The 26514-nt window shown below is 53.2% G+C and overlaps 1 protein-coding gene across 1 annotated transcript; it reads left to right on the top strand.

Annotated features, from left to right (window-relative positions):
* The first annotated feature begins 1234 nt into the window (after window positions 1-1234).
* On the top strand, window positions 1235-25386 carry MCM5 (minichromosome maintenance complex component 5). Its single transcript, XM_050806652.1, has 17 exons — window positions 1235-1380; window positions 1597-1771; window positions 4999-5125; window positions 5206-5334; window positions 7653-7825; window positions 9472-9627; window positions 11500-11666; window positions 13239-13410; window positions 14508-14619; window positions 16438-16581; window positions 16948-17013; window positions 17322-17498; window positions 18420-18532; window positions 20500-20628; window positions 21914-22056; window positions 24095-24222; window positions 25036-25386. The coding sequence occupies exons 2-17, from the start codon at window positions 1605-1607 to the stop codon at window positions 25135-25137; spliced, it is 2205 nt and encodes a 734-aa protein (XP_050662609.1). The 5' UTR covers window positions 1235-1380; window positions 1597-1604; the 3' UTR covers window positions 25138-25386.
* Window positions 25387-26514: the final 1128 nt, after the last annotated feature.

Here is a 26514-nt window from a genome sequence, read left to right as displayed (position 1 = left end):
CTCCTAACAGTGCCTGTAGATCAAGGTTGAGGCTTAGGAGTGAAGGGAGCCCAGAGGAACCTGGCTAGAGTTTGGTCAAGGAGAGTCTTTGTCGCTATACTACAGAAAATTAAGCATCTGTTAAACAGAATGAGGTCGGGCCGGGCGCGGTGGCTCACGCCTGTAACTCCAGCACTTTGCGAGGCCAGGGGGAGTGGATCACTTGAGGTCAGCAGTTCGAGACCAGTGTGGACAACATGGTGAAACCCTGTCTCTGCTAAAAACACAAAATCAGCTGGCCGTAGTGGCGTCCGCCTGTAGTCCCAGCTACTTGGGAGGCTGAGGCAGGAGAATCGCTTGAACCGGGGAGGTAGATGTTGCAGTGAGCTGAGATTGCCACTGCACTCCATCCTGGGCGACAGAGCGAGACTCTGTCTCAATAGATAAATAAACAAATAAAAGCAGTGTGTCAGGCTGCGAGAATCCGGGTCAGAGACGCGGGTGAGTCGCGATCGCCCTGTCCCGCCACCAGCTGGAGGACAGGGGTTCCTCAGAGCCTCAGGCCCAGAGAACCGGCCTCAAGACGGGCAAGCGACTACTCCTCAGGGCACGGTCTCCCATTGCAAAATGGGCACCTGGACCCAATCATTTCTGAGCTTCTAGTTTTTTCTCCCTATGGCTATGAAACGGGTTATTTTTTTTTTCATAAGATTTTAAAAGAAGGCTTAAGAAAAACACGCAAGCCCGGCCCGGTAGTTCAGGCCAGTAATCCCAGTGCTTTGGGACGCCAAGGCGGGCGGGTCGCTTGAGAGCAGGTGTTCGAGACCTGGGCAAGATGGTGAGTCTCCGTCTTTATGAAATATTTTAAGAAAATCACGTACGCCTGTGGTCCCAGCTACACCGGAGGCTGAGGTGGAAGAATCGCTTGAGCCCAAAGGTTCAGGCTACAGTGAACCGTGATCGCGCCATCCTCGGCGACACTCCATCCTCGGCGACAAAGCGACACCATGCCTTAGGAAAAAAAAGCAAGAAAATTAAAAAGAAAGCACATAAAGGTACCCTCCGAGCGCCGGCCCCTCCGCCATCTTTGCGTCCGCCCAGTCCAGCGCCGCCGCTTCCTTCCCAGCCAGAAGTTTCGCGCCAAATTGTTCCGCACACAAAATGGAGCCCGGAAGGAGGCGAGGTCATGCACCTTGCAGCCAATCATCTTCGGCAGCCCGTCCGGGAGGCGGGGCTGGAGGGCTCAGAACGGTCCAATCGCTGGCCGCGGGTCTCCGGCGAACCAATGGGAGCGCAGCGGCTGTGGCTTCCGAACGCCGCCTCTAGTTTTTCCCGCGAAACTCGGCGGCTGAGCGTGGAGGTTCTCGTCTCCCCTGGTTTGTAAAGTGCGGAAAACCAAAGGTGAGGCCAGTGGGACTGGGACTGGGGGCCAGCAGGCATCAGGGTTTCTGGGCGTAGTTGGAGTGGGACAGGGGTTTCTCGGGAACTGGGGTTGGAGTCCGGGAGCGCAGCCCGGGTCCCCTCGGCTCCGGACTCCCGGCAGGGACCCAGGCGTCGGAGGGGAGGAGGTGCCAGGCGTTGCCCCCAGCTTGTTCTGGCCGTTTGTTCCCACGCCAGGCGCAGTGATGTCGGGATTCGACGATCCTGGCATTTTCTACAGCGACAGCTTCGGGGGCGACGCCGCGGCCGACGAGGGGCAGGCCCGCAAATCGCAGCTGCAGAGGCGCTTCAAGGAGTTCCTGCGGCAGTACCGAGTGGGCACCGACCGCACGGGCTTCACCTTCAAATACAGGTGCGGCTTCTGCGGGGCCGGGGCCCGCAGTTGCAGTGTGGCCGCACACACGCCTCCACCAGCCTGCTAGAGTCCTGGACAGTCCGAGCACAGATGGGCCCAGACGGGGGAAAGAGCCGGTCCTGGGTCACAGGGCTCATCCCGGCAGCCTCACCCCTTGGTATAAGGCTTTGTGTATTTTATTTTATTATTTACTTATTTATTTACATTTATTTATTTAGTTAGAGACAGAGCCTCGCTTTGTCGCCAGGCTGGAGTGCAGTGGCGCGATCCCGGCTCACTGCTCCCGGCTCACTGCAACCTCTGCTTCCCGGGTTCAAGCAGTTCTCGTGTCTCAGCCTCCCGAGTAGCTGGGACTACAGGCGCCCGCCACCACCACGCCCGGATAATTTTTTGTAATTTTAGTAGAGACGGAGTTTCGCCATGTTGGCCATTCTGGTCTCGAACTCCTGGCCTCAAGTGATCCACCCCCCCTTGGTCTCCCAAAGTGCTGGGATTACAGGCGTGAGCTACCGTGCCCGGCCTGCTTTGTGTATTTTATCTATACCTGGAGTTAACTTCTGGGTGAGTCACCTGTTGAGTGGGCCACCAGCAACCAGCCAGTGCCACTTGGACCGTTTGGTTCTTTATCCAGATCTTCTTCCTGTTCATCTGCTTCCTATCATCCTTCCATGTCACGTCTGAGACTTTACAAACTCAAGGTCCCTGTAGGTGTAAAAGGTGAAGATGGCAGTTAGGATTCACTTCACTTCGCTCATTCATTTATTTATACCAGTCTTGCACCTTCATTGATTGAGACCCTACTTCCTGCCAGATACTGTTCTGGGTGCTGGGCTACAGCACTGAAGCTGGACCTGGCTCCTGCTTCTGGTTGATTGTACGACCTGTGACATCATGAGAGTCCTCACAGGCCCAGCCTCTATCCCTGAGACTTTAAAATGCAGAGAACATGCGGTTGCAGGCTCAGCATTGGGCCGTTATTAGCCGAGTGACTTCCAGGTGTCAGTGTCTCTGGGCCTTACCAGGCCAGAAATGGGCAAAGCCATTCCTGCTTTCACTTATTCATGTAGCATCTGATACCGCCCACCTGTGTGCCAGGCACTACGATACAAAGAAGAAAAGACATGCTTCTTGTCCTAGAGAAGCTCGTAAGTCAGGGGAGTGAGTTGTGAAGACCAACAGATGAATTCCACGGTGGTCATTTCCTCCACGGAGGAAAGTGAAAGGACTTAGGGAAGTTTTCCGGAGGGCGGGGCTGAAGTTTGAGGTGACCGGTGAGCTAAGGGCAGAGTTGCAGGTGTAGAAAGCATTCTGTCTAGGTAGGAGCAATTGCTTGTATAGAGGTCTGGGGTGTCCTCGCAGCAAGCGGCTTTCAGTGCCAGTCTGGCCATTTTACTGGCTCCTGGACATAAGGGAGACGGGGCTCAGGCCTGTGACACTGCGAGGCTGGGGAGCAGCCTGTGCGTTGGTCAGTGGTCCCCAAAAGTGTTCTTGCAACAGGAGTCTTATGGGATGCTCTGCTAAGCATCTGGGTGGGACGCAGTGGCTCTTGCTTGTAATCGCAATGCTTTGGGAGGCCGATGCCAGTGGATCATTTGAGCCCAGGAGTTCAAAACCTGGCTAGGTAACATAGTGAAACTCAGTCTCTTTTTTTTTTTTTTTTTTTTTGGGACGGAGTCTCGCTCTGTCGCCCAGGCTGGAGTGCAGTGGTGCAATCTCGGCTCACTGCAAGCTCCGCCTCCCGGATTTACGCCATTCTCCTGCCTCAGCCTCCCAAGTAGCTGGGACTACAGGCGCCCGCCACCTCGCCCGGCTAGTTTTTTTGTATTTTTTAGTAGAGACGGTGTTTCACCGTGTTGGCCAGGATGGTCTCGATCTCCTGAGCTCGTGATCCGCCTGTCTTGGCCTCCCAAAGTGCTGGGATTACAGGCTTGAGCCACCGCACCCGGCCGAGTCTCTATTTAAAAAAAACAACAAAAAACAGTCTGACCAGATGTTGATAAGGCAGATGTGTTTTCTGCTGCCTTGGCGTCTCCAGTTTTTTAAATTATTTTGGTTTTTTTTTTTTTTTTTTTTTGAGATAGAGTCTTGCTCTGTCACCCAGGCTTGAGTGCAGTGGCATGATCTTGGCTCACTGCAACCTTTGCCTCCCGGGTTCAAGTGATTCTCCTACCTAAGTCCCTTGAGTAGCTGGGATCTCAGGCTTCCACCACCACACCCACCTAGTTTTTAAAAAGTATTTTTAGTAGAGATGGGGTTTCTCCATGTTGGCAAGGCTGGTACCTTTTTCTTTTTTTTTGAGTCAGAGTCTCAGTCTGTCACCCAGGCTGGAGTGCCCTGGCAAGACCTCTGGTCACTGCGGCCTCCACCTTGGGTTCAGGCGATTCTCATGCATCAGTAGCTGGCACTACAGACTTACGCTACCATGCCTGGCAAATCTTTGTATTTTTAGTAGAGACTGGGTTTTGCCATGTTGCCCAGGATGGTGTTGAGTTCCTGGCCTCAAGTAATCCACCCTTCTCAGCCTCCCAAAGTGTTGGGATTACAGGCATGAGCCACTGCGCTGGGCCCCAAGTTTGAGGTGTGTGCATTGTCAGTCTCCAAGAGTAAGTTAAAGGCTCCGCGGAGTCCTTCAGTGACAGAACTGGTTTGTTTTGTGCACACTGGCCTGAGTGTTAAAACATCCTTTGACTATCTTGTGAACCCCTTCCATGGAGCTTTTTTTTTTTGAGACGGAGTCTCGCTCTGTTGCCCAGGCTAGAGTGCAGTGGCCGGATCTCAGCTCACTGCAAGCTCCGCCTCTCAGGTTCACGCCATTCTCCTGCCTCAGCCTCCCGAGTAGCTGGGACTACAGGCGCCCGCCACCACGCCCAGCTAGTTTTTTGTATTTTTTTAGTAGAGACGGGGTTTCACCGTGTTAGCCAGGATGGTCTCGATCTCCTGACCTCGTGATCCGCCCGTCTTGGCCTCCCAAAGTGTTGGGATTACAGGCTTGAGCCACTGTGCCCGGCTTGGAGCTTTCTTTAGGGCATGCCTGTGCCAGCAGTGAGTAGCCTCTGCGGGGTTAAATAATGGATCTGGAATTAGATGTGTGTTTGGGAAGAGGAATGGTGAGGTCATGCTGGCTGTGGTGTGGGCAGATTCAGGGGTGCAGGCACACCTCAACCAGTGTTGATTTCCTCTTCTTTGCACCCTTCCTGCCCCACCCTGCTGTGTGCCCACTACAGGGATGAACTCAAGCGGCATTACAACCTGGGGGAGTACTGGATTGAGGTGGAGATGGAGGATCTGGCCAGCTTTGATGAGGACCTGGCCGACTACTTGTACAAGCAGCCAGCCGAGCACCTGCAGCTGGTGAGTGGGACCCCATCCCTGAGCTCCCCAGGGCTGCTCTGCCCCAGCTACTAACAGCCTGTGCTCTTCCCTTTCTCCAGCTTGAGGAAGCTGCCAAGGAAGTAGCTGATGAGGTGACCCGGCCCCGGCCTTCAGGGGAGGAGGTGCTCCAGGACATCCAGGTCATGCTCAAGTCGGATGCCAGCCCTTCCAGCATTCGTAGCCTGAAGGTGGGTCGGGGGGCAGTGGCTGCTGCGTGGTACAGAGGGCTTTGGATGCAGGCAGACCTGAGTGCCAGTTGTGTGACCTTGAGCAAGGCACTTGACCTTTCTGAACCTGTCTCCTCCTGGAGACAAAAGGAACTTTTCTTGTTTTTTTTTGCTTTTCGTTATGAAAAATTACACACCCAAAAGCAGAGAGTAGTATAATGAACCCCATATAGCTTCACCTAGATTTAATAATTAATATTTTGCATTGTTTCCTATTTTGTCCTTTTTATTTTTTGCTAAAGAATTTTAAAGTAAAGTGACGCACGGTGGCTCATGCCTCTAACCTTATGAGAGGCCGAGGGAGGAAGACTGCTTGATACCAGGAGTTTGAGACCCTGGCTCTCCAAAAAAACAAAAAAACAAAAAACAAAAACAAAGCAGCAAAGCTAGGTATGGAGGCATATGCCTATAGTCCAAGCCACTTGGGAAGCTGAAGTGGGAGGATCAAGGGGCCCAGGAGTTTGAGGTTACAGTGAGCTCTGATTGCGCCTCTCAGCACTTCAGCCTGGGTGACAGAGCAAGACCCTGTCTCCAAAAATGAAAAATAAATTACAGATGTCGGCCGGGCGCGGTGGCTCACGCCTGTAATCCCAGCACTTTGGGAGGCCGAGGCGGGCGGATCACAAGGTCAGGAGATCGAGACCATGGTGAAACCCCGTCTCTACTAAAAATACAAAAAATTAGCCGGGCGCGGTTGTGGGCGCCTGTAGTCCCAGCTACTCGGGAGGCTGAGGCAGGAGAATGGCGTGAACCCGGGAGGCGGAGCTTGCAGTGAGCCGAGATCGCGCCACTGCACTCCAGCCTGGGCTGGGCGACAGAGCGAGACTCCGTCTCAAAAAAAAAAAAAAAAAAAAAAAAAAAAATTACAGATGTGACACTTTATCCTGGAAAAAAACAAAGTTTTCTTACATACTCTCAATACCATCATCAGAAACATCAAAGATCTCTTAGTATCATTGAATATGCGGACTAGGTACAGATTGATCTAATTACCTCACATGCCTCTTACAGCTTGTGTGTCTCAGCCAAGACCAGGCATTGTATGTATTGGATTATTTAAGTCTCTTTCAATCCAGAGCAGCTTCCTTTACTCTGGGTGTAAGTTCTTTCACAAAGACATTGATTTGCTGAAGAAACAGGGGCCATTATCCGGTAGAATGTGCTGCCTTTTGGATTTATCTGAAGGCCTCCTTGGGGTGGTTAAAACATGCCCCTTCCCCCTCTGTGATTTTTGGAACCTGGAAGTTAGATGCAAAGGCCTGACGGTGTTTCGATTTCACATACCGGGCAAGAATGCTTGTGGGTGATGCTGGATCCCTCATTGCATCCTACCATCCACTATGCTGAGACTGACCAGGTGCTAGGTTGAGGTGGTGATGGCCACTTCACTGTAATGACGCAGGCATGGAGCCATGAATTACGCCTCCCCAGCCTCGCTTCTAATTCCCACAGCCTCTTCCTGGTTTCTTTGAGAGCCCCAGCCAAACTTCTGCTCATGTCGGGTTCTCTTGTTCAGCCCGAGGAGGGCGTTGAGGAATGGAGACAAGGTGGAGAGAGACTGTCCCAGTCCTGTACACTAGTGGCTCAGGGGCTTTGTGAAGGGCGAGGGCTGACCATAGGGAGGAGCAGATTGGCTGAGAATTTATGTTTTACTTTTTATTATGGATAATTCAAACATTAGAATATAAAGAGAACAGTATAACGCATCCTCTTGTACTCACCACCCAGCTTGATAATGATCAGTTAGAGGCCAAGTTTTTTTTTTTTTTTGAGGTGGAGTTTTTGCTCTTGTTGCCAGGCTGGAGCGCAGTGGTGCGATCTCGGCTCACTGCGCCCTCTGCCTCCTGGGTTCAAGCAATTCTCCTGCCTCAGCCTCCCAAGTGCCTGGAATTACAGGCACACACCACCATGCCCAGCTAATTTTTAGTAGAGACGGGGTTTCACTATGTTGGCCAGGCTGGTCTTGAACTCCTGACCTCAGGTGATCCATAGAGGCCAAATCTTGTTTCATTTGTGGCCTTGGAGTTCTTTTGAAACAAGTCCCATACATCACATAATTTGATCCGAAACTATTTTGCCATGTGAACCCCCCGGGTCCAGGTAGCCTGGTACTGGGTGGGTGCTCTGGGAGCAGTTTTGGAGCTGAACAGAAGAGCTGTGGCTCTCCCTGCAGCTCTGTGCCCACCTCCTGCAGGCCCCTGCCCAGGACATTTACTGGCATATCTCAGGTGTGTCCTGGCTCCCCTTAACCAACAAGCCTCCCGATGGCTCTGTTACAGTCGGACATGATGTCACACCTGGTGAAGATCCCCGGCATCATCATCGCGGCATCTGCGGTCCGTGCCAAGGCCACCCGCATCTCTATCCAGTGCCGCAGCTGCCGCAACACCCTCACCAACATTGCCATGCGCCCTGGCCTGGAGGGCTATGCCCTGCCCAGGAAGTGCAACACGTGAGTGTGTGGCCAAAAAGGACTGTGGGAGGTGACCTGAGTGAAGATCAGAAAGGATGAGAACAAGTAGCAAGCACTACCTGTAGCTGCTTCTAGAGACCCACTGGGATGGACTGGGCAGGGGTGTGCCCTTGGGATTGGCACAGATCTGATGCCCTGCGGCTCTGAGACACTCTGAACAGTGTCGCTCTACATTGATGAGTTCTGTCGCACCAGGATACCCAGACAGCCTTGTAGGGAGCCCAGGGTTGGGAGGGAAAAGCAGCCCAGGAGAATGAGTCTACTTGGAATCTTCTGAAGCAAACTATGGTTTGCTCACTAGGCCAGATCTAGTCTGCTGACCCTATGGCCCAGGAACATGATCGTTCATTCAAGTATTGCCCACAGCTCTTCGCACTACAAAGGCAGAGTGTGTGGCCTCTTGGCTTGCAGAACCTGGAATACACACCCTCCGGCCCTTTCTAGAAAACATTTGCTGACCCCAGTCTGAAGGAGCCCCACCCTCTTCACTGGCTGCTCTTTCTTGGCTTCTTCACTGGTGCCTCCTCAGCTTCCCGGGACGGCAGAGCTGCCTCAATCCATGCTGTTGGCATCTCTCACCTGGAGTGGCACGGCACCTCCTCCTTGATTCCCTGCATCCACCCTCTGCCCCCTCAGTCTGTTTTCTACCCAGCAGCCAGGTGTCCCTTGACCCTGCAGGTGGTCCAGTCACGTACTTTTTAGTCAAGTCCTGCATGGCCCCCCAGGGTCTGCTCCCGGCTCCCCCAAGCCTCGCTGCCCCTCCTCTCTCTAGGCCCGGCTGCACTGCCTCCTTCCTGTTCCTGGAATACACTGACTATCCCCAGTCTCATGGCCTTTGACCTTGCTGTTTCCTCCACTGGGAGTGCTGTTCCTCAGGCCGCCATAGTCTGGGTCCTCACTTCTTTAGGCTCCTCTTCACATGTCCCCTCATCAGGGGCATCTTGCCCAACCCTTTGTCGTCAGTTTGGTGCACACACACCTGGTCTCTCCCATACCTGCCTACTTTTTTACTTTTCTTCACAGCATGTAGCTGTCATTCTGTTACGTGGTTATTTACTTGTATGTCTTTTCAGCCTCCCTTGATAGGAACTTAGGCTCCACAGGAGCAGGGACATATTATTCACTGCTGTGCCCACTGCACCTGGAATAGTGCCAGACACATAGTAGGTTTTGCTATGATGTTTGCTTCTTTATGTTGCTACAATATTTACTGAATAATGACATAATTACCTAGGGATACATAGAGGCTTAAACCCTCAGAATGGTCTAGAAGTGCTTGGAATCTCACTGGAAAAGATCTTGGGATTCGAGTGGGGCTTTAGTAAGAGAATTGATGAACTAGCTCTTCTTCACCCATGAGGACACCACGACCCTGCAAGAAGACCGAGTGTGACCTGTCTGCCTCCTCAGCAAGTTAATGGAAGAACCCAGCCTCAAGCAGTTCCCTGGACTCTTAGTCCAGTGCTGGGTCCGTCAGCGTTACCTTCCTTTAGGGCTTTTCTCCAGCTTATCCTGGAGACCCCATAGATTGCTGCTGGCAACATCTGGCTGGCTCCTGGGATGAATGAGCCCTGCTTTGGATTCTCTGGGTAGCTCTGGTGACTCTTTTCCCTTCCCCTGTACAGAGATCAGGCTGGGCGCCCCAAGTGCCCACTGGACCCGTACTTCATCATGCCCGACAAATGCAAATGCGTGGACTTCCAGACCCTGAAGCTGCAGGAGCTGCCTGATGCAGTCCCCCACGGGGAGATGCCCAGACACATGCAGCTCTACTGCGACAGGTGAGGCAGACAGGGGCTAGGAGGTGGGCATCTACGAGGGTGGATGTCCCAGCCGTGGCCCTAACCCGAGTGTTGGGAGTGGGTCATCTGGAGCAGGGTGAGTGGGGTGGAAGAAGGTGGCCAGTTGCAGAGCACGTGCTCTGTGCCTAATGCTTCCATAAGTTCCTCTCATCTCGTCTTTCCATAATCTGCAGGGGCATGTCAACCCCATTTTGCAGATGAGGAAATGTAACTTGGAGAGGTTAAATGACTTCCTGTGTGGAGGAGAGCCAGGATTTCAGCCTATGTCTGTTGCTTTCCAAAGTCTGTGTTCTTCCTGGGATAACAGGCCCAGGATTCACAGCTAGATAACCAATAGCTGGTAAAGCCTCTTCCCAGCCTGACACCCCACCTCCTACCCCAGGCTTTCTGTTAAGATTCTGCCGAACAGCCATGGTGGCTCATGCCTGTAATCCCAGCACTTGGAGAGGTTGAGGATTGCTTGAGGCCAGGAGTTCAAGACCAGTCTGGGCAACATAGTGAGACCCTGTATCTTAAAGAAAAAAAAATGTTATTAGTTGGGTATCGGGGCAGGCACCTATAATCCCAGCTACTTGGGAGGCTGAGGTGGGAGAATCACTTGAGCCCAGGAGGTTGAGGTTGTATGAGCTGTGATTACACTGCTCCACTCTAGCCTGGGCGACAGAGTGAGACTCTGTCTCAAAAAGGAAACAAAAAAAGATTCTACTGAGGGGGAGAGGATGCTGAGCCTGGGCCCCCATAGTAAGCTGGGTGGAAGGTTTTGAGATCTTTGATTAGGGCTCTAACCTGGGCTTGCATATCCTGAAATTGCAGGCAGATGTTCTGAGGAGAGCGGAGCCATAGCTTCCATTAACTTCATTAGTGGCAACAGAGTGTGTAGGAGTCAGGCTCTTGCTCTCTTGGGCATTATGTGACTTTGTCAAGCTGCAGTTGCCTCATCAGTAAAATGGGGATAAGGACAGTCCTTAATCTCTCAGAGGGCTGCTTGAAAATGCATGTCAAGTAAGCACAATTCCTTCGTGCAGATTACGTCCTCAGGATGTGTGATTTTCCAAGCAGTTCACGAATCCTGAAAACTTACGAAGTGGGTATGGGAAGAGGGGAGTTGAGGCTCATGAAATGACGGTGATGGTCTTTTCTGGAGCTGTGACGCCTGATGATATAAAACACTTCTATGTCTGCTGCCTCACCTGACTCTACAACATCAGAGGCAGGTCACTTTATCACCCCCCTAGGCTCAGAGAGGTACAATGACTTCTTTGAGGTCACACAGCTACTAAGTGTCCCTCCACACCACACTGGCTCTGACTAGGGGACTTGGAGACTTCCCTGTTTCAACATCTCATTTTTGAAAGAGGAAATGAAAACCCAGAGGCAAAATGAGTTCACAGAGCCATGAAGAGGCAGAAAGGGCAAGTGGCTCCTCAAGGAGGCTGGAGGGCATGAAGAGGAAGGCTTGCCCTGAGAGGCGGAAGGGCGCCACACAGCTAGCTGACAGCAGACATGTGGAGATGGGGCTTTTGGAGGGCGCTGTGGGCTGGCACTAAGCCTCCTTCTAAACCAGCGTACAAATGAGTTAGCGAGTTCAGCGAGAGTCAGGCCACCACCTGCCTTTCTGTTTGACTGTCACCGTCGGCAACACCATCCTCCAAGCAGCTGAGCTTGGGCTGGGGAGCGATGAGGGGAGAGAGGCCATTCTCTGGGCTCCGTGGGGATGGAGCCAGCTCAGCGTGTGCCTGTGGCGTAAACGCTGAGGTGGACCCTGAGCGTCCCGGGGATGGGTGGAGTCAGAGACTTGCTGTCCAAGTCAGAATCTCACTGTTTCTCCTTTCTCCTCTCCCCTCCTCTCAGGTACCTGTGTGACAAGGTCGTCCCTGGGAACAGGGTTACCATCATGGGCATCTACTCCATCAAGAAGTTTGGCCTGACCTCCAGCAGGGGCCGTGACAGGGTGGGCGTGGGCATCCGAAGCTCCTACATCCGTGTCCTGGGCATCCAGGTGGATACGGATGGCTCTGGTGAGTTGGCTTTGGGGTCCTGGCTTAGCCCTGCCAAAAGGCTGTGCTTGCATATCTGGTAACAGGCAGCCCGTTACTTCATGAGGTAGCCCAGGATATCCTTGTGTTGCTCATATCATTAGAACGTTCATTTTTATATTGAGTGATCCCCAGAACTTGCACATGTTGGTCCTTCCTGTGGCTCCTGGGCTGAAGGTGTTTGCCTACTTGCAAGATTAAGGCAAAAGGACTGAGGTCAAATCACTGGGGAATTACTGAATGCCCCGTCTTCACTTCTGTGACAGGAGATGCAAGAGAAGTGAAATGTAGGGTTCCAGGAGGGCAGGCACTTAGCATCTAGTTGGAGAAATAAGAAAACAGTGAGACCCCTGGGGACATGTGGGTAAAGGGGCAGCAGATGTGGATCATGCAGTTCCAAGGAGGTGCTAAAGGAGTAGGAGGAGGTGGGGGCTGGGCCTGGGGGAAAGTTTTCTGGAAGGAGGTTAATCTGAGCTGGGCTTTGAAGAGTGGTGGGTGTGGAAGAACTTCCAGGCTGGAGGGGATGGCAGGAGCAGGTGAAGACCCCAGCCTGGGCAAGGTACTGAGTGGCTGGAGGGCCGAGTGGGAGTCCAGGGGATGAGGGACCAGGCGGTGTAAGAAGCCTTGAGTGCCCAGATAGGGACCTCCTGCTTATACCTGAGGGCAGCAGGGGCCACTTTGAGGGTTTTCAGGTTTGTTGCAGCCCCCTGGCTGCAGTGAGTTGATTTGGGGGAGTGGCTTCCCCAGGGCTCAGTCCATGGCCCACCCCACATTTACACAAACTGCCTAGATTATTACAGCTTTAAAACCACTGACAGGCAAGTAGCTCTCACATTTCCGTTTCTAGCCTGGGCTTCTCCCCATGTTCCAGACTAATAACCAACTGCTGACTTGACATGTTCACTTAGATATCTGAAAGGCATCTTGAACTTTCCATGGCTGAAGCTAAGCTCCCCTTTCCCCACCCTCAGACTGGCTCCCCTCAGTCTTCCCATCTCCACCCTTTCAGTTGCTCAGACAAAAACCCCCAAGTCATCCTTGGTGCTCTTTTCTCTCATGCCCCACATCTAATCACTCAGGAACTCTGGCCGGCTCCACCTTTAAAACATGTCCAGGATCTGACCACTTCGCCACCTGCTCTGAGCCTTTGTCAGCCCTTCCTGGATCACCGTTAATCCTCCCTAGTGTCCATCTCCACCTTGCCCCTACCTGCTGTGTTCTGCAGCAGCCAGTGAGCGATGCTGCCATGACCAAGACACTATATCACTCCTCAGCTGAAAGGGGAGACCTTCCAGTGGTTTCCAAGGTCCTATGCCATCTGGCCCTCTGTTTCCTCAGAACCCCCCTGCCCACCTGCCCTCACCTTTTGGACCCTGGAACACACCAGGCCCACTCTTGAGGGCTTGAGAGCTGGGATCTCTATTTACTCAGACAGGTTGTGCTGTCCTGGCCCTAAGGGCTCTGCCCTCTGGGAGGTCCCTGAGCTGGTGCCAGGACGGTCAGTGGGCTGGAAGCTCCCTTGTACTCACTCAAGCGCCTGCTTTGCCTACCCAGGCCGCAGCTTTGCTGGGGCCGTGAGCCCGCAGGAGGAGGAGGAGTTCCGTCGCCTGGCCGCCCTCCCCAATGTCTATGAGGTCATCTCCAAGAGCATCGCCCCCTCCATCTTTGGGGGCACGGACATGAAGAAGGCCATTGCCTGCCTGCTCTTTGGGGGCTCCCGAAAGAGGTAGGGGGCTTGAGTTCCCTTGGGTTTGGGGAGGCAGCTGGTGACGGGGCTCGTGGTAGGATAATTACTGGAAAATCAGGACTGGACACTCTTGTGTTTCCCGGGCCCCTCAGTCTGCCAGGCACCTTTGCCAGCCCCCAAGCTTGCCATCAGCTGGCTAGTGGTTGATCTGCGCACCTGTCTCTGCGATGCCCTGACCCTGGCCAGGGGGAGGACTGGTGACCTGGCAAATGTAGTGGGAGAGCACTGAGCTTGGGGTCATGCAGGTACCAGGTCTTAAATCTCAGCACTGAGCTTGGGGTCATGCAGGTACCAGGACTTAAATCTCAGCACTGAGCTTGGGGTCATGCAGGTACCAGGTCTTAAATCTCAACCCTGAGCTTGGGGTCATGCAGGTACCTGGAGTGAGAATCACTTTTTTTTGAACCCAGGTTTCCAATGAATGGAACAGGTGAGAAACCTGACTCTTAAAGAACATTATGTATCCTTTGGAAACTATAAAATCAGAGTTATGGACAGTAGCAAGGATAGTATTAGCAGCTGCCATTTACTGTATTCTTCCTATGCACAGGCATTCTTCTACGTGCTTTATGTGTCTGAAGCCCAGTCAGTCCTCACAGTAACCTGTTGAGAATGCAGCTGTCGTGCCCATTTTGTGGATGAGGGAACTGAGGCATAGAGAGCTAAAGGGACTTGCTTCTCAGCACATGCAGGGGAACCAGGAGCCTGCTGTCATGGTGCTTGTTCTGCCACACCATGCACAACCCACAGGCAGCTCCCTGTCCTTTTCTTTCCAGCTGGGAGGAACGTTACTCAGATGCTGGGTGTGTCGGAGCACAGCCATAAGAGCCATTTCCTTTAACCCTCCTCTTCTGGGAGGCAAGCTCTGTCCTTATTGCTAGGCAAGACCTAGCATGGTTTGAGAGCTACAGAGCTGGGTAGGAACATGGGTCTCAGGCCACAGCCCCTACCTTGCTGCCAACTCTGAGGCCCATGATAGTTGGGGTGACACTGCCAGCCCACCAGTCTGGTGACTGCATGTCACATGCGATGCCCTCATGGATTCTCACCTTATCCATCTACCCTTCCTCCCCCAGGCTCCCTGATGGACTTACTCGCCGAGGAGACATCAACCTGCTGATGCTAGGGGACCCTGGGACAGCCAAGTCCCAGCTTCTGAAGTTTGTGGAGAAGTGTTCTCCCATTGGGGTGAGTGGTCTGGGATACCTTCTCCACCTTGGTTTGCAGGGAGGAAGGCTGCAGGGCAGGGCCTCTGGGCCCCCAGGACACCTATGGTCGACTGCTTACCCAGAATCTCTTCCTCATTTCTCTTGGCTGTGGTCAGGATGGCCGAGGAGATGGGAGGAAGAAAGGAGCCAACAGGTGTATGTAGGTTTGGGACAGGGGGTGAGTACACTGGACTGAGAGTCAGGATGGGGTTTGGGTCTCACCCTGGCCAGTGATTGGCTGTGGGCTTTGAGTAAGTCACCCAGTCTCCCTGAGCGCCAGTTCATCCATTTGCTAAATAATGATATTGTTACCAGTAATAGCTAAAATCTGGCTGGGCATGGTGGTTCATGCCTGTAATCCCAGCACTTTGGGAGGCTAAGGTGGGCAGATTGCTTGAGCTCAGGAGTTTGAGACCAGCCTGGACAACATAGTGAAACTCCGTTTCTTCTAAAAATACAAAATAACTAGCCAGGCATGGTATGCACCTGTGGTCCCAGCTGCTTGGGAGGCTGAGGTGGGAGGATCACTTAAGTCCAGGATGGGGAGGTTGCAGTGAGCCAAGATTGTGCCATTGCACTCCAACCTGGGTGATAGAGTGAGACCATGTTTCAAAAATATAATAATAATAATAATAGCTAAAATGAAGGGCCAGGCACTGCTTGAAATACCTTGCATATATTTACTTAGTCTTCATGTCAACTGCGGTAGGTACTATTACCCCTGTCTTATGGGTGAGAAAACTCAGGGGCAGAATGGTTAAGTGTCTTGCCCCAGGTCTCACTGCTGGTGGCACTAGCGCAGGATGTGATTGAACCCGTGTCTGATGAGCTGGGTCCTCGGCTGTACTGTTGAATGGGACTGTGGGGATCAGAGCCAGAGAGGGTCTGACTGTCATGATCTGAGTAGCGGGGTTGTATAGGACAAGATGGTGATCTTTGGATAGATAGGAAGAGTGCCAGATTGGCCACACTGGCACTGTCCAGTAGAAATACATGAACTGCAAATGCGGCCCATGTATGTCTTCTCAAATTGTCTAGTAGCCACATGAAAAAGTAGCTGGGTGCAGTGGTGTGCATGCCTGCAGTTCCAGCTACTTGGGAGGCTGAGGTGGGAGGATCACTTGAGCCCAGGAGTTTGAGACTAGCTTGGGCAACGTAGCAAGACCCCTTTTGAATTTAAAAGGAAGAAGGGGAAAGAGGAAAGGGAAAACAGGTGAAGTTACTCTGTTTAACTCGCTACATCTAATATCTCATTTCAACATGTTTGATATGTAGATTATTGAGATACTTTACATTCTTAAGAGCTCTGAGTCTTAAATCGTGAGTATTTTGCACTTAAGGACAACTCAGTTAGGACTTTCCCAATTTCAGGGGCTCTGACAGTATGTGGCATGTAGGTCTATATAGAGACGACAAGGGACTCACGATGGGGGCAGCCTTTTCCTGGGAGTCAGGAGTCCTCATCCTAGCCCTGAGGCTAACTCCTCTTCTCTGGGCCTCAGTTTGCTCATCTGTGAGCCGGGCCCCACAAGACTGTGTCACAGGGCTGTGGTGAGGCTCAGGTGAACCATGGATGTGATGCCCTCAGCGGGGAGAACATCTGGGCACACCAAGGCCCAGGGCAGCCTCCCCTTCCAGAGGGAGACGCACTGAGTTGGAGCCTTGAGTCCTATTCTATACTCTGCAGCCAGTTTGATGTGTGACCTTGGGCAAATAACCACCTCAGTGGGTCTTTTTGACTTACTGGGGTCAAAGCATGGAGCTGTTATTGGGCCCTGACACCTCCCCACTGCCCCAGGTATACACGTCTGGGAAAGGCAGCAGTGCAGCCGGACTGACAGCCTCAGTGATGAGGGACCCTTCGTCTCGGAATTTCATCATGGAGGGTGGAGCCATGGTCCTGGCTGATGGTGGGGTCGTCTGTATTGATGAGTTTGACAAGGTGAGTCTAATGAGATGGGTAGTAGCCAAATGGTGGGTGGCACCAGGGTATGTGACCTCCTGTGCTCAGCCAGCAGAAATCACCTCTGACTTGAGAGACATGTTTTCAATCCCTGGGCCTGTCACTCTAGGGTAACTGTGGGAAGTTGCTTAACCTCTCCAAGCCTCAATTCCCTTATCTGAAGAGTGGGGAGAAGAAAGGCAAGCCCACACAGTTGTTCCTGTGATTAGAGGTGACCTGGTTGCTGCCATTGGCCTTGCATGGAGCTGGTATTCAGGAGTAGGGCCTGCCGTTAGTTTTCCTGCTGCCACTGCTCCCTGCTCCGTCACTTCAGTAGGTCTGATGACATTTCTCTCTTCCACTTAGATGCGAGAAGATGACCGTGTGGCAATCCATGAAGCCATGGAGCAGCAGACCATCTCTATCGCCAAGGTGAGTGGCCCTCCATGGAGAGCCCAGCCTGCAGCAGCCCAGCCTGGCCCAGCTGTCCTCAGGCTGCCCTGATTGGCTGGGACCAAGTTCTCTTTGCCCAGGCCTGGAATCGTGTGTGTGTGTGTGTGTGTGTGTGTGTGTGTGTGTGTGTGTGTGTGTGTGTGTGTGTGTGTGCGCGCGCGCGCGTGTGTGTAAGCGTGTGTGTGTGTGTATAAGCATGTGTGTGTGTGTGTGTGTGTGTGTAAGCGTGTATGTAAGAAGGCATCTTTGCCATCTCCTCCCACTTCTCATCGTCTGTTGCCTCTTAGGCCGGGATCACCACCACCCTGAACTCACGCTGCTCCGTCCTGGCTGCAGCCAACTCAGTGTTCGGACGCTGGGATGAGACGAAGGGGGAGGACAACATTGACTTCATGCCCACCATCTTGTCGCGTTTCGATATGATCTTCATTGTCAAGGATGAGCACAATGAGGAGAGGGATGTGGTGCGTCCAGGGGCAGGGCTGGTGGCCATGGGGCCTGCCTCCAAGCAGGCTTGTGATTGTGTGGGAAGGAGAATGGAGAACAAGGGCCTTGGCTGGTGAAGTCCTGACTGTCAGGCTGTGAAACTGGGGAGCACGTGAGAGGGCGGTTGTTGTGGACTACAGAGGATTGAAGTAGGGGTCTGGAGTCCTGAGGCCTGGCTCTGCCTCTGTTGTGAGTGGTAAGCTGTGTGATTCGGGCTAAATCAGTTTCTCCCTGGGCCTCAGTCCCTTATATGTGAAACAGAGGAGTTGACATTGGGTTATGAGTAATAGAACCTCAGTTCTGGTTAGTAAATTTTTCAAAGAAAAGGACATAGTGGTTTATAGAATTGAGAAGTCCAGCGGCTTAAGGCCCAGGTAGATCTGGATTTTCAAACAACTATCTCTGCCTTTCTCCTCTGCTTCCCTTGGTGGAATCTTTGTACTTGGGCAGCTGTTCCTCTTGTGGTGGCAAAGACAAAATAAGATTTTGTCCTATTAGCTTGTAACTTAACAGCCCCCAGGAAAGAGGAGGCCCCCTCTTTTCCAGTACTTCTAGCAAAAGTCCCAGGGTAGACTCCCACTGGTTTGGGTAGATTAAGTATCCATCCTTGAAGCAGATACATGCCCCAGGTTGGGGTGGACAAGCTGTACCCACCCCTTTATGGACCAGGACAGAGAAGCAAGGAGTATTAACTTCTCTCTAAAGGAGAATCCAGATGCGCCCATCAGAACAAGGGCCTGGTGCTGAGCAAACAGGCTGAGCACGCCTGAGCTCTCAGCACCCTTTCTGGCTCCTTGATGCCAGGGCCCCATCAGCTCTTTCTGGCTTTTCCACCTCAGTGTTGGGACTCAGGCTTGGGAGGGCCTGTGGGATGGCTCAGTATCCCCTCTGCTCCCCAGATGCTGGCCAAGCATGTCATCACTCTGCACGTGAGCGCACTGACACAGACACAGGCCGTGGAGGGCGAGATTGACCTGGCCAAGCTGAAGAAGTTTATTGCCTACTGCCGAGCGTGAGTCCTGGACGCAGGCCCACGGGGGTGAGGTTGCCCAGCTTCCCTGGGTGGGAGAACCCATTCCCCTGTCCTGCTCCTCCTCATGAAGAACAGCCCAGATGTTGCTGTTCTGAGGTCCTCAGCTCTACTGAATCTGCTCTGCTCCCTTCTCACCTTGCACAGCTCACTGGCTCTTGGCTTCAGTTTTTCCATCTCCACACCAAGCAGGTGGGATTAGATGGTCTTGAAGACCTCCTCGAGTCTGACATGCAGGGAGGCAGTGAAGTGTAGACATGGTAGACATGGGCTCTGGGTCATACCCGCCTTCACTGTGTGACTTTGGGCAAGTTGGTTGGCCTCTCTGAGCCTTGATTTCCCCAGGCCGATGTTTGCTAATAAGTGCTTGGCGTAGTCCTGCCCTGGGTAAATACTCAGTGAGTGGCGGCTACAACTTGATTGTTCTCACATTTTCAATAATAATAATTATATACATAGCACTGGCCAGTTGCAGTGACTCATGCTGTACTCCCAGCACTTTGGGAGGCCAAGGCAGGTGGATCACTTGAGGTCAGGAGTGTGAGACCAGCCTGGCCAACATGGCGAAACCCCGTGTCTACCAAAAATATAAAAATTAGCCGGGTGTGGTGGTATACACCTATAGTCCTAACTACTCGGGAGACTGAGGCAAGAGAATTGCTTGAACCCAGGAGGCAGAGGTTGCAGTGAGCTGAGGTCATGCCATTGCATTTCAGCCTGGGCAACAGAGTGAGATTCTGTCTCAAAAAAATATATATATATGTATGTGTACACACACACACACACACTCACACTATTTTCTCTGTGCCAGGCATTCTGAACTATTATTCAGTACTTTCTATATGAATAAATTATAACCCTCCCCCAAAACCTACCTGGTTAGGTGTGCTATTATTCCCTTCCCTTTGTGGATGGGGAAGCTGAGGCAAAGGAAGTTAAGTAACTTGTCCAAGGTCACATGCCAGAGGTAGCGGAGCCAGGATGTGAACCCAGCTGCTTGCCTCCAGAGGCTGTGCTCTTGACCACAGTGCTTAGGTTCTTGGCGTACAGTGCTTTGGTGATCTTTTGAAGAAGCTAAAACCCAGGGGTCGAGGGCTCTTTGAGTGCACTGCCAGTGGGGGCCTGGTAGATCCCTGATTCAGCACCTCTGACACAGTGAGTGGATAGTCCCTGGGTCTTCATCCAAGTCTGAGCTCTGTATGGCCCAGTCTTGAGAGGCTTGTGCCCACAGCTATGAGAGGGAGCCCTGGATGCTAATCTTCCCTCTGCACTAAGTCCCCAGGTAGCCTTGGGGAGTTCCCTCCCTCCCTCTGGGCCTCAGTCTCCATGTCCTTAGGATGGTTGAGCTAAGGCTTTCGGTATATCAGTGATTGTCATTTGACCTGGGGGCTAGAGGGGAGGGGATGGGGTAGGGTAGATGCTGATCAGACTTCCCCACACCTACCCTCCCAGGAAAGTCCGAGGTGCTCCCAGCCCCTGGACTACAGTCACTGCCAAGCCTCCTGTGGGTGTCATCAGCTTGTCGTGTCTTCAGATGTGTTGGGTGGAGGAGTTTGAGACTGCTGCAAAGCCCACCACCTAGTGGGCCTCCATGCCACTGTGATTGTGCCATTGTTAATTACATGTATGGGGGACCTTGTGGCAAGACACCACACAACGTCTAACAACGGGGAAGAGGTGGTTTTCACCCTGCACACGTGCCTGGCTTTTCTTCACCTGTTTTCTAAGAGGCACCCATATTTCTCCCCAGTGTTGATCTTTGTGGCAGCTGCCCATAGCCAGATTTCACTTAAATCTCTTCCGATTGTTGTCTCCCAGCCCATGTGAGTGGGCAGCTGTGGTGTGGTGGGAAGGTGCATGTCTGGAAGCCGGCAGAGGGCTGGGGGAAAGGGTAGGTGCCCTAAGAGTCCCTGCTGGCCTCACAGCAGCCTCTCCCCCCCGTCCTGCAGGAAGTGTGGCCCCCGGCTCTCAGCAGAAGCTGCAGAGAAACTGAAGAACCGCTACATCATCATGCGCAGCGGGGCCCGTCAGCATGAGAGGGACAGTGACCGTCGCTCCAGCATCCCCATCACTGTGCGGTGAGCAAGCGGGCAGGGCGGGGCCGGGGCAGGTGGGACTTGCTTTACACAGCAGGGTGTGCCTGGCAACCAGGGGCAGTGTCCAGGTTTTTCACTTGGCACAGGCCCACAGTAGCTCTGGGCGGGAAGAGTCCCTTTGGAGCATAAGCTATGGCCTCCTTGATCTCATTGATCTGTTTTCCTTGATTTAAGGCTGGGCAAACCAGGACCCCTCTTGTCTGAATTTGGCCTGCCTTTTCTCCCATTGCAGGAAGCCTGAAGGGAGGGATGGACCCAGGCCTAGGAGTCAGGAGTCTTGGGTCGCAGCCTCTAGCCCACTGTGTGACTATAGGGAAATTTCATTGCTTCTCTGACCCTCAGTGTTTTTAGCTCCTAACTCTGTTCATTCTTGTGACTTAGTAGACAGTACAGTGGGTAAGAGTTGGGATTTACCTGGTTTGAATCCTGTCTCCAGCACTGACTGGTTGGAAATGGATTTGGCTATAAGTAATGGTAAATCCAAATAAAGTAGCTTAAAGAAATAGGAAGTTGATTTCTCTCTTCTGTAGCACTGTCTGGAGGAAGATGGTATGGGACTGGTGTGAGGACTTCTCAAGTTCCCCCTTACTCTTAGTCCAAGTTGGCTGCTGGAACTTCAGCCATCACTTCCAGGCAGCAGGAGAGGAAGGAAAGAGAGGTTCCCTTTTTAAGGGCACTTCATGAATTCCCACACAATGCTTGGGCTTACAACTTATTGGCCATAGTATGGTCACAAATACAACCTGGTACAAAAGATGTCTGGATGTGTCTTAGTGGATAGCTGTGTGCCAGTCTAAAAACTGGGTTTCCAAGCTAGTTGCAGTGGCCTACATTGTGATCCTAGCACTTTGGGAGGCTGAGGCAGGAGGATTGCTTGAGGCCAGGAGTTTGAGACCAGCCCGGGCAACATAGCAAGACTCCTGTTTCTACAACAAATAAAAAATTAGCCAGGCATTGTGGTGTGTGCCTGTAGACCCAGCTACTCAGGTGGCTGAGGCAGAAGGATCACTGGATCCCAGGAGTTCGAGGCTGCAGTGAGCTATGATCATGCCACTGCACTCCAGCCTGGACAACAGAGCGAGACCCTGTCTCAAAAAAAAATTGCAGTGCTATGACTAAGATCAAAAGGGAGATGGATTATAGGGACACCTACCAGTCTCCACCACGGTCTTAACACTTTGGGCAAGCACCTCCCTGGTAACAGGGTGGCTGGGGAGGAAGGGAATAGCAGACCGAGGCTACCCTGAGCGCGCTGTTGCCCCCACAGGCAGCTGGAGGCCATTGTGCGCATCGCGGAATCGCTCAGCAAGATGAAGCTGCAGCCCTTCGCCACAGAGGCAGATGTGGAGGAGGCCCTGCGGCTCTTCCAAGTGTCCACGTTGGATGCTGCCTTGTCTGGTACCCTGTCAGGTGAGCAGATGCAGGGGACATGGTCTCGGTTGCTCTGGGTTCCCTGGCTCAGAGCTCTGTGGGCAGGGCTCTGGCATGCTGGGGGCCTGCAGTGTGTGTCTTGCTTCTCTGAGTTTCTTTTTGCAATAAGACCCCTCTCCTTTCTCCCCACTGCTGTTTCCTCCAAGATGGGAAGAAGCAGCGTTTCTCCAGATCCTTGAACACAATCCTCGACCCAGGTCGTTGATGATAATTACCCTTCTCACTGGCTAAGAACAACAGTTGACGCTCTGCTTCTTGGGCTCGTCGGCATTTTCAGTGCTTCCAGAGCTATTTTTTGCATTTTTCCTTACAGCTGCCTCCTGGAAGTCAGGTGAACAGTCAGTCCTTCCCATGTTAGAAATGAGACAGGTGACACTTGAAGGGGCCTTTACCTGGTGCCCAAGATCACAGTCGCTTGACTGGAATGCAAATCTCCTGACCCCTTAGGCCAGCGCTTCCCACGCCATAAGCCATACTGTCTGGTTGAGGTCAACCTTTCAACAGACTGCCCCAGGCACCGATGATGAGCCAGGCCACGCTGGGGAAAATCTGTTCTTCACCCAGCAGATACTTCGTTAGCGTTACTGTTTGCCAGGCACTGTTCTAGGTGCTGGGAGTATAAGAGCAGTCAATCACAAGGTCCCCGCCCTCCTGGGCTCTCATTCTCATTCTAGCTGGGGAGAGATAGACAGTAGGGAAACCAATGCCAGTGTAGGTAGTGAAAAGGGCAGTGAGGGAGATGATGGCAGGTCCAGGTGTGTTGGAAAAGGAGGGCGTGCTCTTTCCTTTCCCACAGAGTGAGTGGGCATGGCCTCTGCAAGGAGGTGATGCCAGGCAGGGAGCTGCATGAAGTGGACAGGGTGGCTCCTTGTGGGAAGAGCTGCTTAGGTGGAGGCAGCGCTAAGTGTCAGTTTCCCCAGGAGGGAGCAGGTTTGGTGCATTTGAGTGGGGAGGCACTGGGTGAAGAATGGGGTGGGTGGGGCCTGTTCCTCCTGTCCCCCTTGGTGAAGACTCAGCCTCTGCCCTGGAGACACTTCCTGTCACATGAGACATTTGCTAATGGAGGCCTCTGGGATGCTGCAGGCACCGAGCGCAGGGGTGATATGGAGTGGTGATAATTTGAGTTGGGTCTTGCGGGCTGTGTAGGAGTTTGCCTCACAGACTCCTCTCTCAATGGCCTCTTGACCATGAGCCCACCATCTCCTTAGCTGAAACCCCAAGGCCTCTGCAGCAGTAATTGAAAGTCACAAGCCTCCTGGTTGCCGAGGGCTCCTCAGAGCACCTCGTAGATGTGTCCAGGGCAGCCTGGCTTCCCTCCTGGGTCACTGATGGGCCCCTTCCAACTCTCTCTCTAACCTGCTCCAGCAACAAAAGGAGTCCTGTTGTGACCTCCAAGGGCCCGCAAGACTTGGTCCCTAGTGACACTCTGGCCATGTCTGCTGCACTGGGCCCTGGTCTGCTTTTTTTTTTTTGAGACGGAGTCCTGCTCTGTTGCCCAGGCTGGAGTGCAGTGGCGCATCTCTGCTCACTACAAGCTCCGCCTCCTGGGTTCACGCCATTCTCCTGCCTCAGTCTCCCGAGTAGCTGGGACTACAGGCGCCCGCCACCACGCCCGGCTAGTTTTTTGTATTTGTTTTTTTAGTAGAGACGGGGTTTCACCGTGTTAGCCAGGATGGTCTCGATCTCCTGACCTCGTGATCCGCCCGCCTCTGCCTCCCAAAGTGCTGGGATTACAGGCGTGAGCCACCGCTCCCGGCCACTGGGCTGTTTTTTGAATGAGACAGGTGTGTTCCTGCCTCTGTGCCTTTGTGCTTGGCTGGAGTGTCCCCACCTGTGTGCCGTGTCCTGTCTACTCAGTCAGGCCTGCACCACCCTGGCACATTTGGTGCCCTTTTCTGATTTATTCTTCAAGGCCTGGCTCAGGCTATTCTTCTTGGGCTAGAAGCTGTCTCTCTCCAAGAACCCCCACTGTCCCAGCCCCTCTGACCCCGGCTGCCTCACTTCTCAACACCCGCAGGGGTGGAGGGCTTCACCAGCCAGGAGGACCAGGAGATGCTGAGCCGCATCGAGAAGCAGCTCAAGCGCCGCTTTGCCATTGGCTCCCAGGTGTCTGAGCACAGCATCATCAAGGACTTCACCAAGCAGGTGAGCCTGCCTTAGAGTGGGGCTGTGAGTCCGCACGGGGTGCCGGGCTTCTGCTGGTTCCCACCCACTCAGCACTGGTGTCTCACTCAGCAGACAGGCCCTGAGTGGGGGTAGGGTGGACAACTGTCCCTTTCTCAGACCTCTGCTAGCCATCATTCCTTCCCTAGGAACATCATCAGGAGCAGGAGTGGGGGTATTTTTTCTATCCCACGAAGGGGAGGGGAGAGGAGAGGAGAGGTGGTTGGATTCTGGTGAAACCCCATACAAGTTCCTCACAGCCCTTCCTGTCTGTTCTTTCCCCGTTGGCGGGCGTTTCATGGAGCGGGAAGGGGCAGAGCCATGAGGGTGAGCTTTCTAGCCCACTGAGGAGGGTGCTGTTGGCCCCATAGAGAGAAGATGGGATTTTCCAGACGCTCTGGAGAACCTGTCACCTTTAAAATCTCAGGAGCAATCCTAGTTTCCGGTCTCTGCTCCTTGACATCATCTCATTTTGATTCAGGGCAGTTATATGTAATGGGTGGTACCGGGCTTTTCTACAGGTGAGCAGACTGAGGCTTAGAGAAAGGTTTAGAGCTTCAGTTCTAGAGTCAGATGGACTTAAGTCGCAGCTCTACCACTTAATTGCTGTGACCTTGAGCAAGTGGCTTAGCGTCTGTGTGCCTCAGTGTCTGGTGTACAGTAGGCACTCAGGAAGTGTGGGCCCTTTAGTTCAAAGGAGCCTGAGTACAAAGTTCCCAGTGAGCCTGGGGATGTCTGGACTCTGATGGGGTCCACGGGCAGCACGCGCCTTCAACCAGCCATGTGCTCCCACAGAAATACCCGGAGCACGCCATCCACAAGGTGCTGCAGCTCATGCTGCGGCGCGGCGAGATCCAGCATCGCATGCAGCGCAAGGTTCTCTACCGCCTCAAGTGAGTCGCGCCGCCTCCCTGGACTCATGGACTCGCCCACGCCTTTCGCCCCTCCTGCCGCTGCCTGCCATTGAGAATGTTGCCGGGACCTCTACCTCCCCACTGCAGTCCTCGAACTTCCCAGGCACCCTCCTTTCTGCCCCAGAGGAAGGAGCTGTAGTGTCCTGCTGCCTCTGGGCGACCGCCTCTAGTGCAGTTCTGGCAAGTGTGCTTTTGGCATCTGTTAATAATAAAGCCACGATGTGTTCGGGTATCTGTGGGTTTGTGCACTCGGTGACCTGTCACCTCCATCGGGCCCTCATGGCAGGGTAAGTATGGGGGAACAGAGCCAGACACACCTGGGTGTCTTGACTTGGGTCTGCCACTCAGACTTCCGGGCAAGTCACGTGACTTTAGTGCTCCGGTTTCTTCATCCGTTTAAGGGGGCTCCTAAAGCCACTGCCTTGATGCTGGGAATCCAGTGAGACCAGGGAGTGGGGAAGTGCTTCTCAAAGTGTGTGAGTCTGATCCGCCTCACCTGTCCCCTTTGCAACTTACTGGGGGACTGCGAGCCGTGGTGCCGCGGTCAGACTGCTTGGATTCATTGACTCTCTCCATGCCTTAGTCTCCTCATCTGTAAGCAGGCTGACACCAGAACCGGCTTAGAGAAGGTGCAGAGCTTCAGTTCTAGAGTCAGATGGACTTAAGTCTGTGTGCTGCCAGAGGGGACCCCAGCAGAGCCCAGACATCCCCAGGCTCACTGGGAACTTTGTACTCAGGGCTGTGCTTAGGGTCGGTGAGCAGCTGTTAGTGAGGGGAGTGTAGTGGCCCACCAGGCAGGAACTAGGACTCCAGCCAGTTCTTTCCTGGTGGGCCACGTGTAACTGTATGGCCTTGGGCGAGACGTTTCACTTTTCTGTGCCTGAGTTTCTCAGTGAACTGGAGATGGGGGGGTTCCTCACCCTGAGTTGTGAGGATTGAATGACAGAAAGCACTAGTGACAGTGATGTTGGAGGAAGGAGTGTTGCCAAGTGTCTTGGTCACTTTGCCTAATTTCAGAAAGTCACTCTGACTTGGTATGTTTTGTTGTGTTAAAAAAGCTAGGATTCGGCCGGGCGCGGTGGCTCAAGCCTGTAATCCCAGCACTTTGGGAGGCCGAGACGGGTCGATCACGAGGTCAGGAGATCGAGACCATCCTGGCTAACATGGTGCACGGTGAAACCCCGTCTCTACTAAAAAATACAAAAAACTAGCCGGGCGAGGTGGCGGGCGCCTGCAGTCCCAGCTACTCGGGAGGCTGAGGCAGGAGAATGGCGTGAATCCGGGAGGCGGAGCTTGCAGTGAGCTGAGATCTGGCCACTGCACCCCAGCCTGGGCGACAGAGCGAGACTCCGTCTCAAAA

Source organism: Macaca thibetana, chromosome 10, assembly GCF_024542745.1.
Source record: "Macaca thibetana thibetana isolate TM-01 chromosome 10, ASM2454274v1, whole genome shotgun sequence".
In the NCBI taxonomy this organism is placed as follows: Eukaryota; Metazoa; Chordata; class Mammalia; order Primates; family Cercopithecidae; genus Macaca; species Macaca thibetana.
This window is presented reverse-complemented; position numbering and strand designations above follow the sequence as displayed.

What these genes read in the sequence shown, in the direction of transcription:
- MCM5 (XM_050806652.1), top strand. Translation starts at nt 1,605, where the DNA reads ATGTCGGGATTCGACGATCCTGGCATTTTCTACAGCGACAGCTTCGGG. An exon ending in CCAGCATTCGTAGCCTGAAG is followed by an intron (nt 5,335 to 7,652) that starts GTGGGTCGGGGG and finishes GCTCTGTTACAG; the next exon opens with TCGGACATGATGTCACACCT. An exon ending in AGAAGTGTTCTCCCATTGGG is followed by an intron (nt 14,620 to 16,437) that starts GTGAGTGGTCTG and finishes CCACTGCCCCAG; the next exon opens with GTATACACGTCTGGGAAAGG.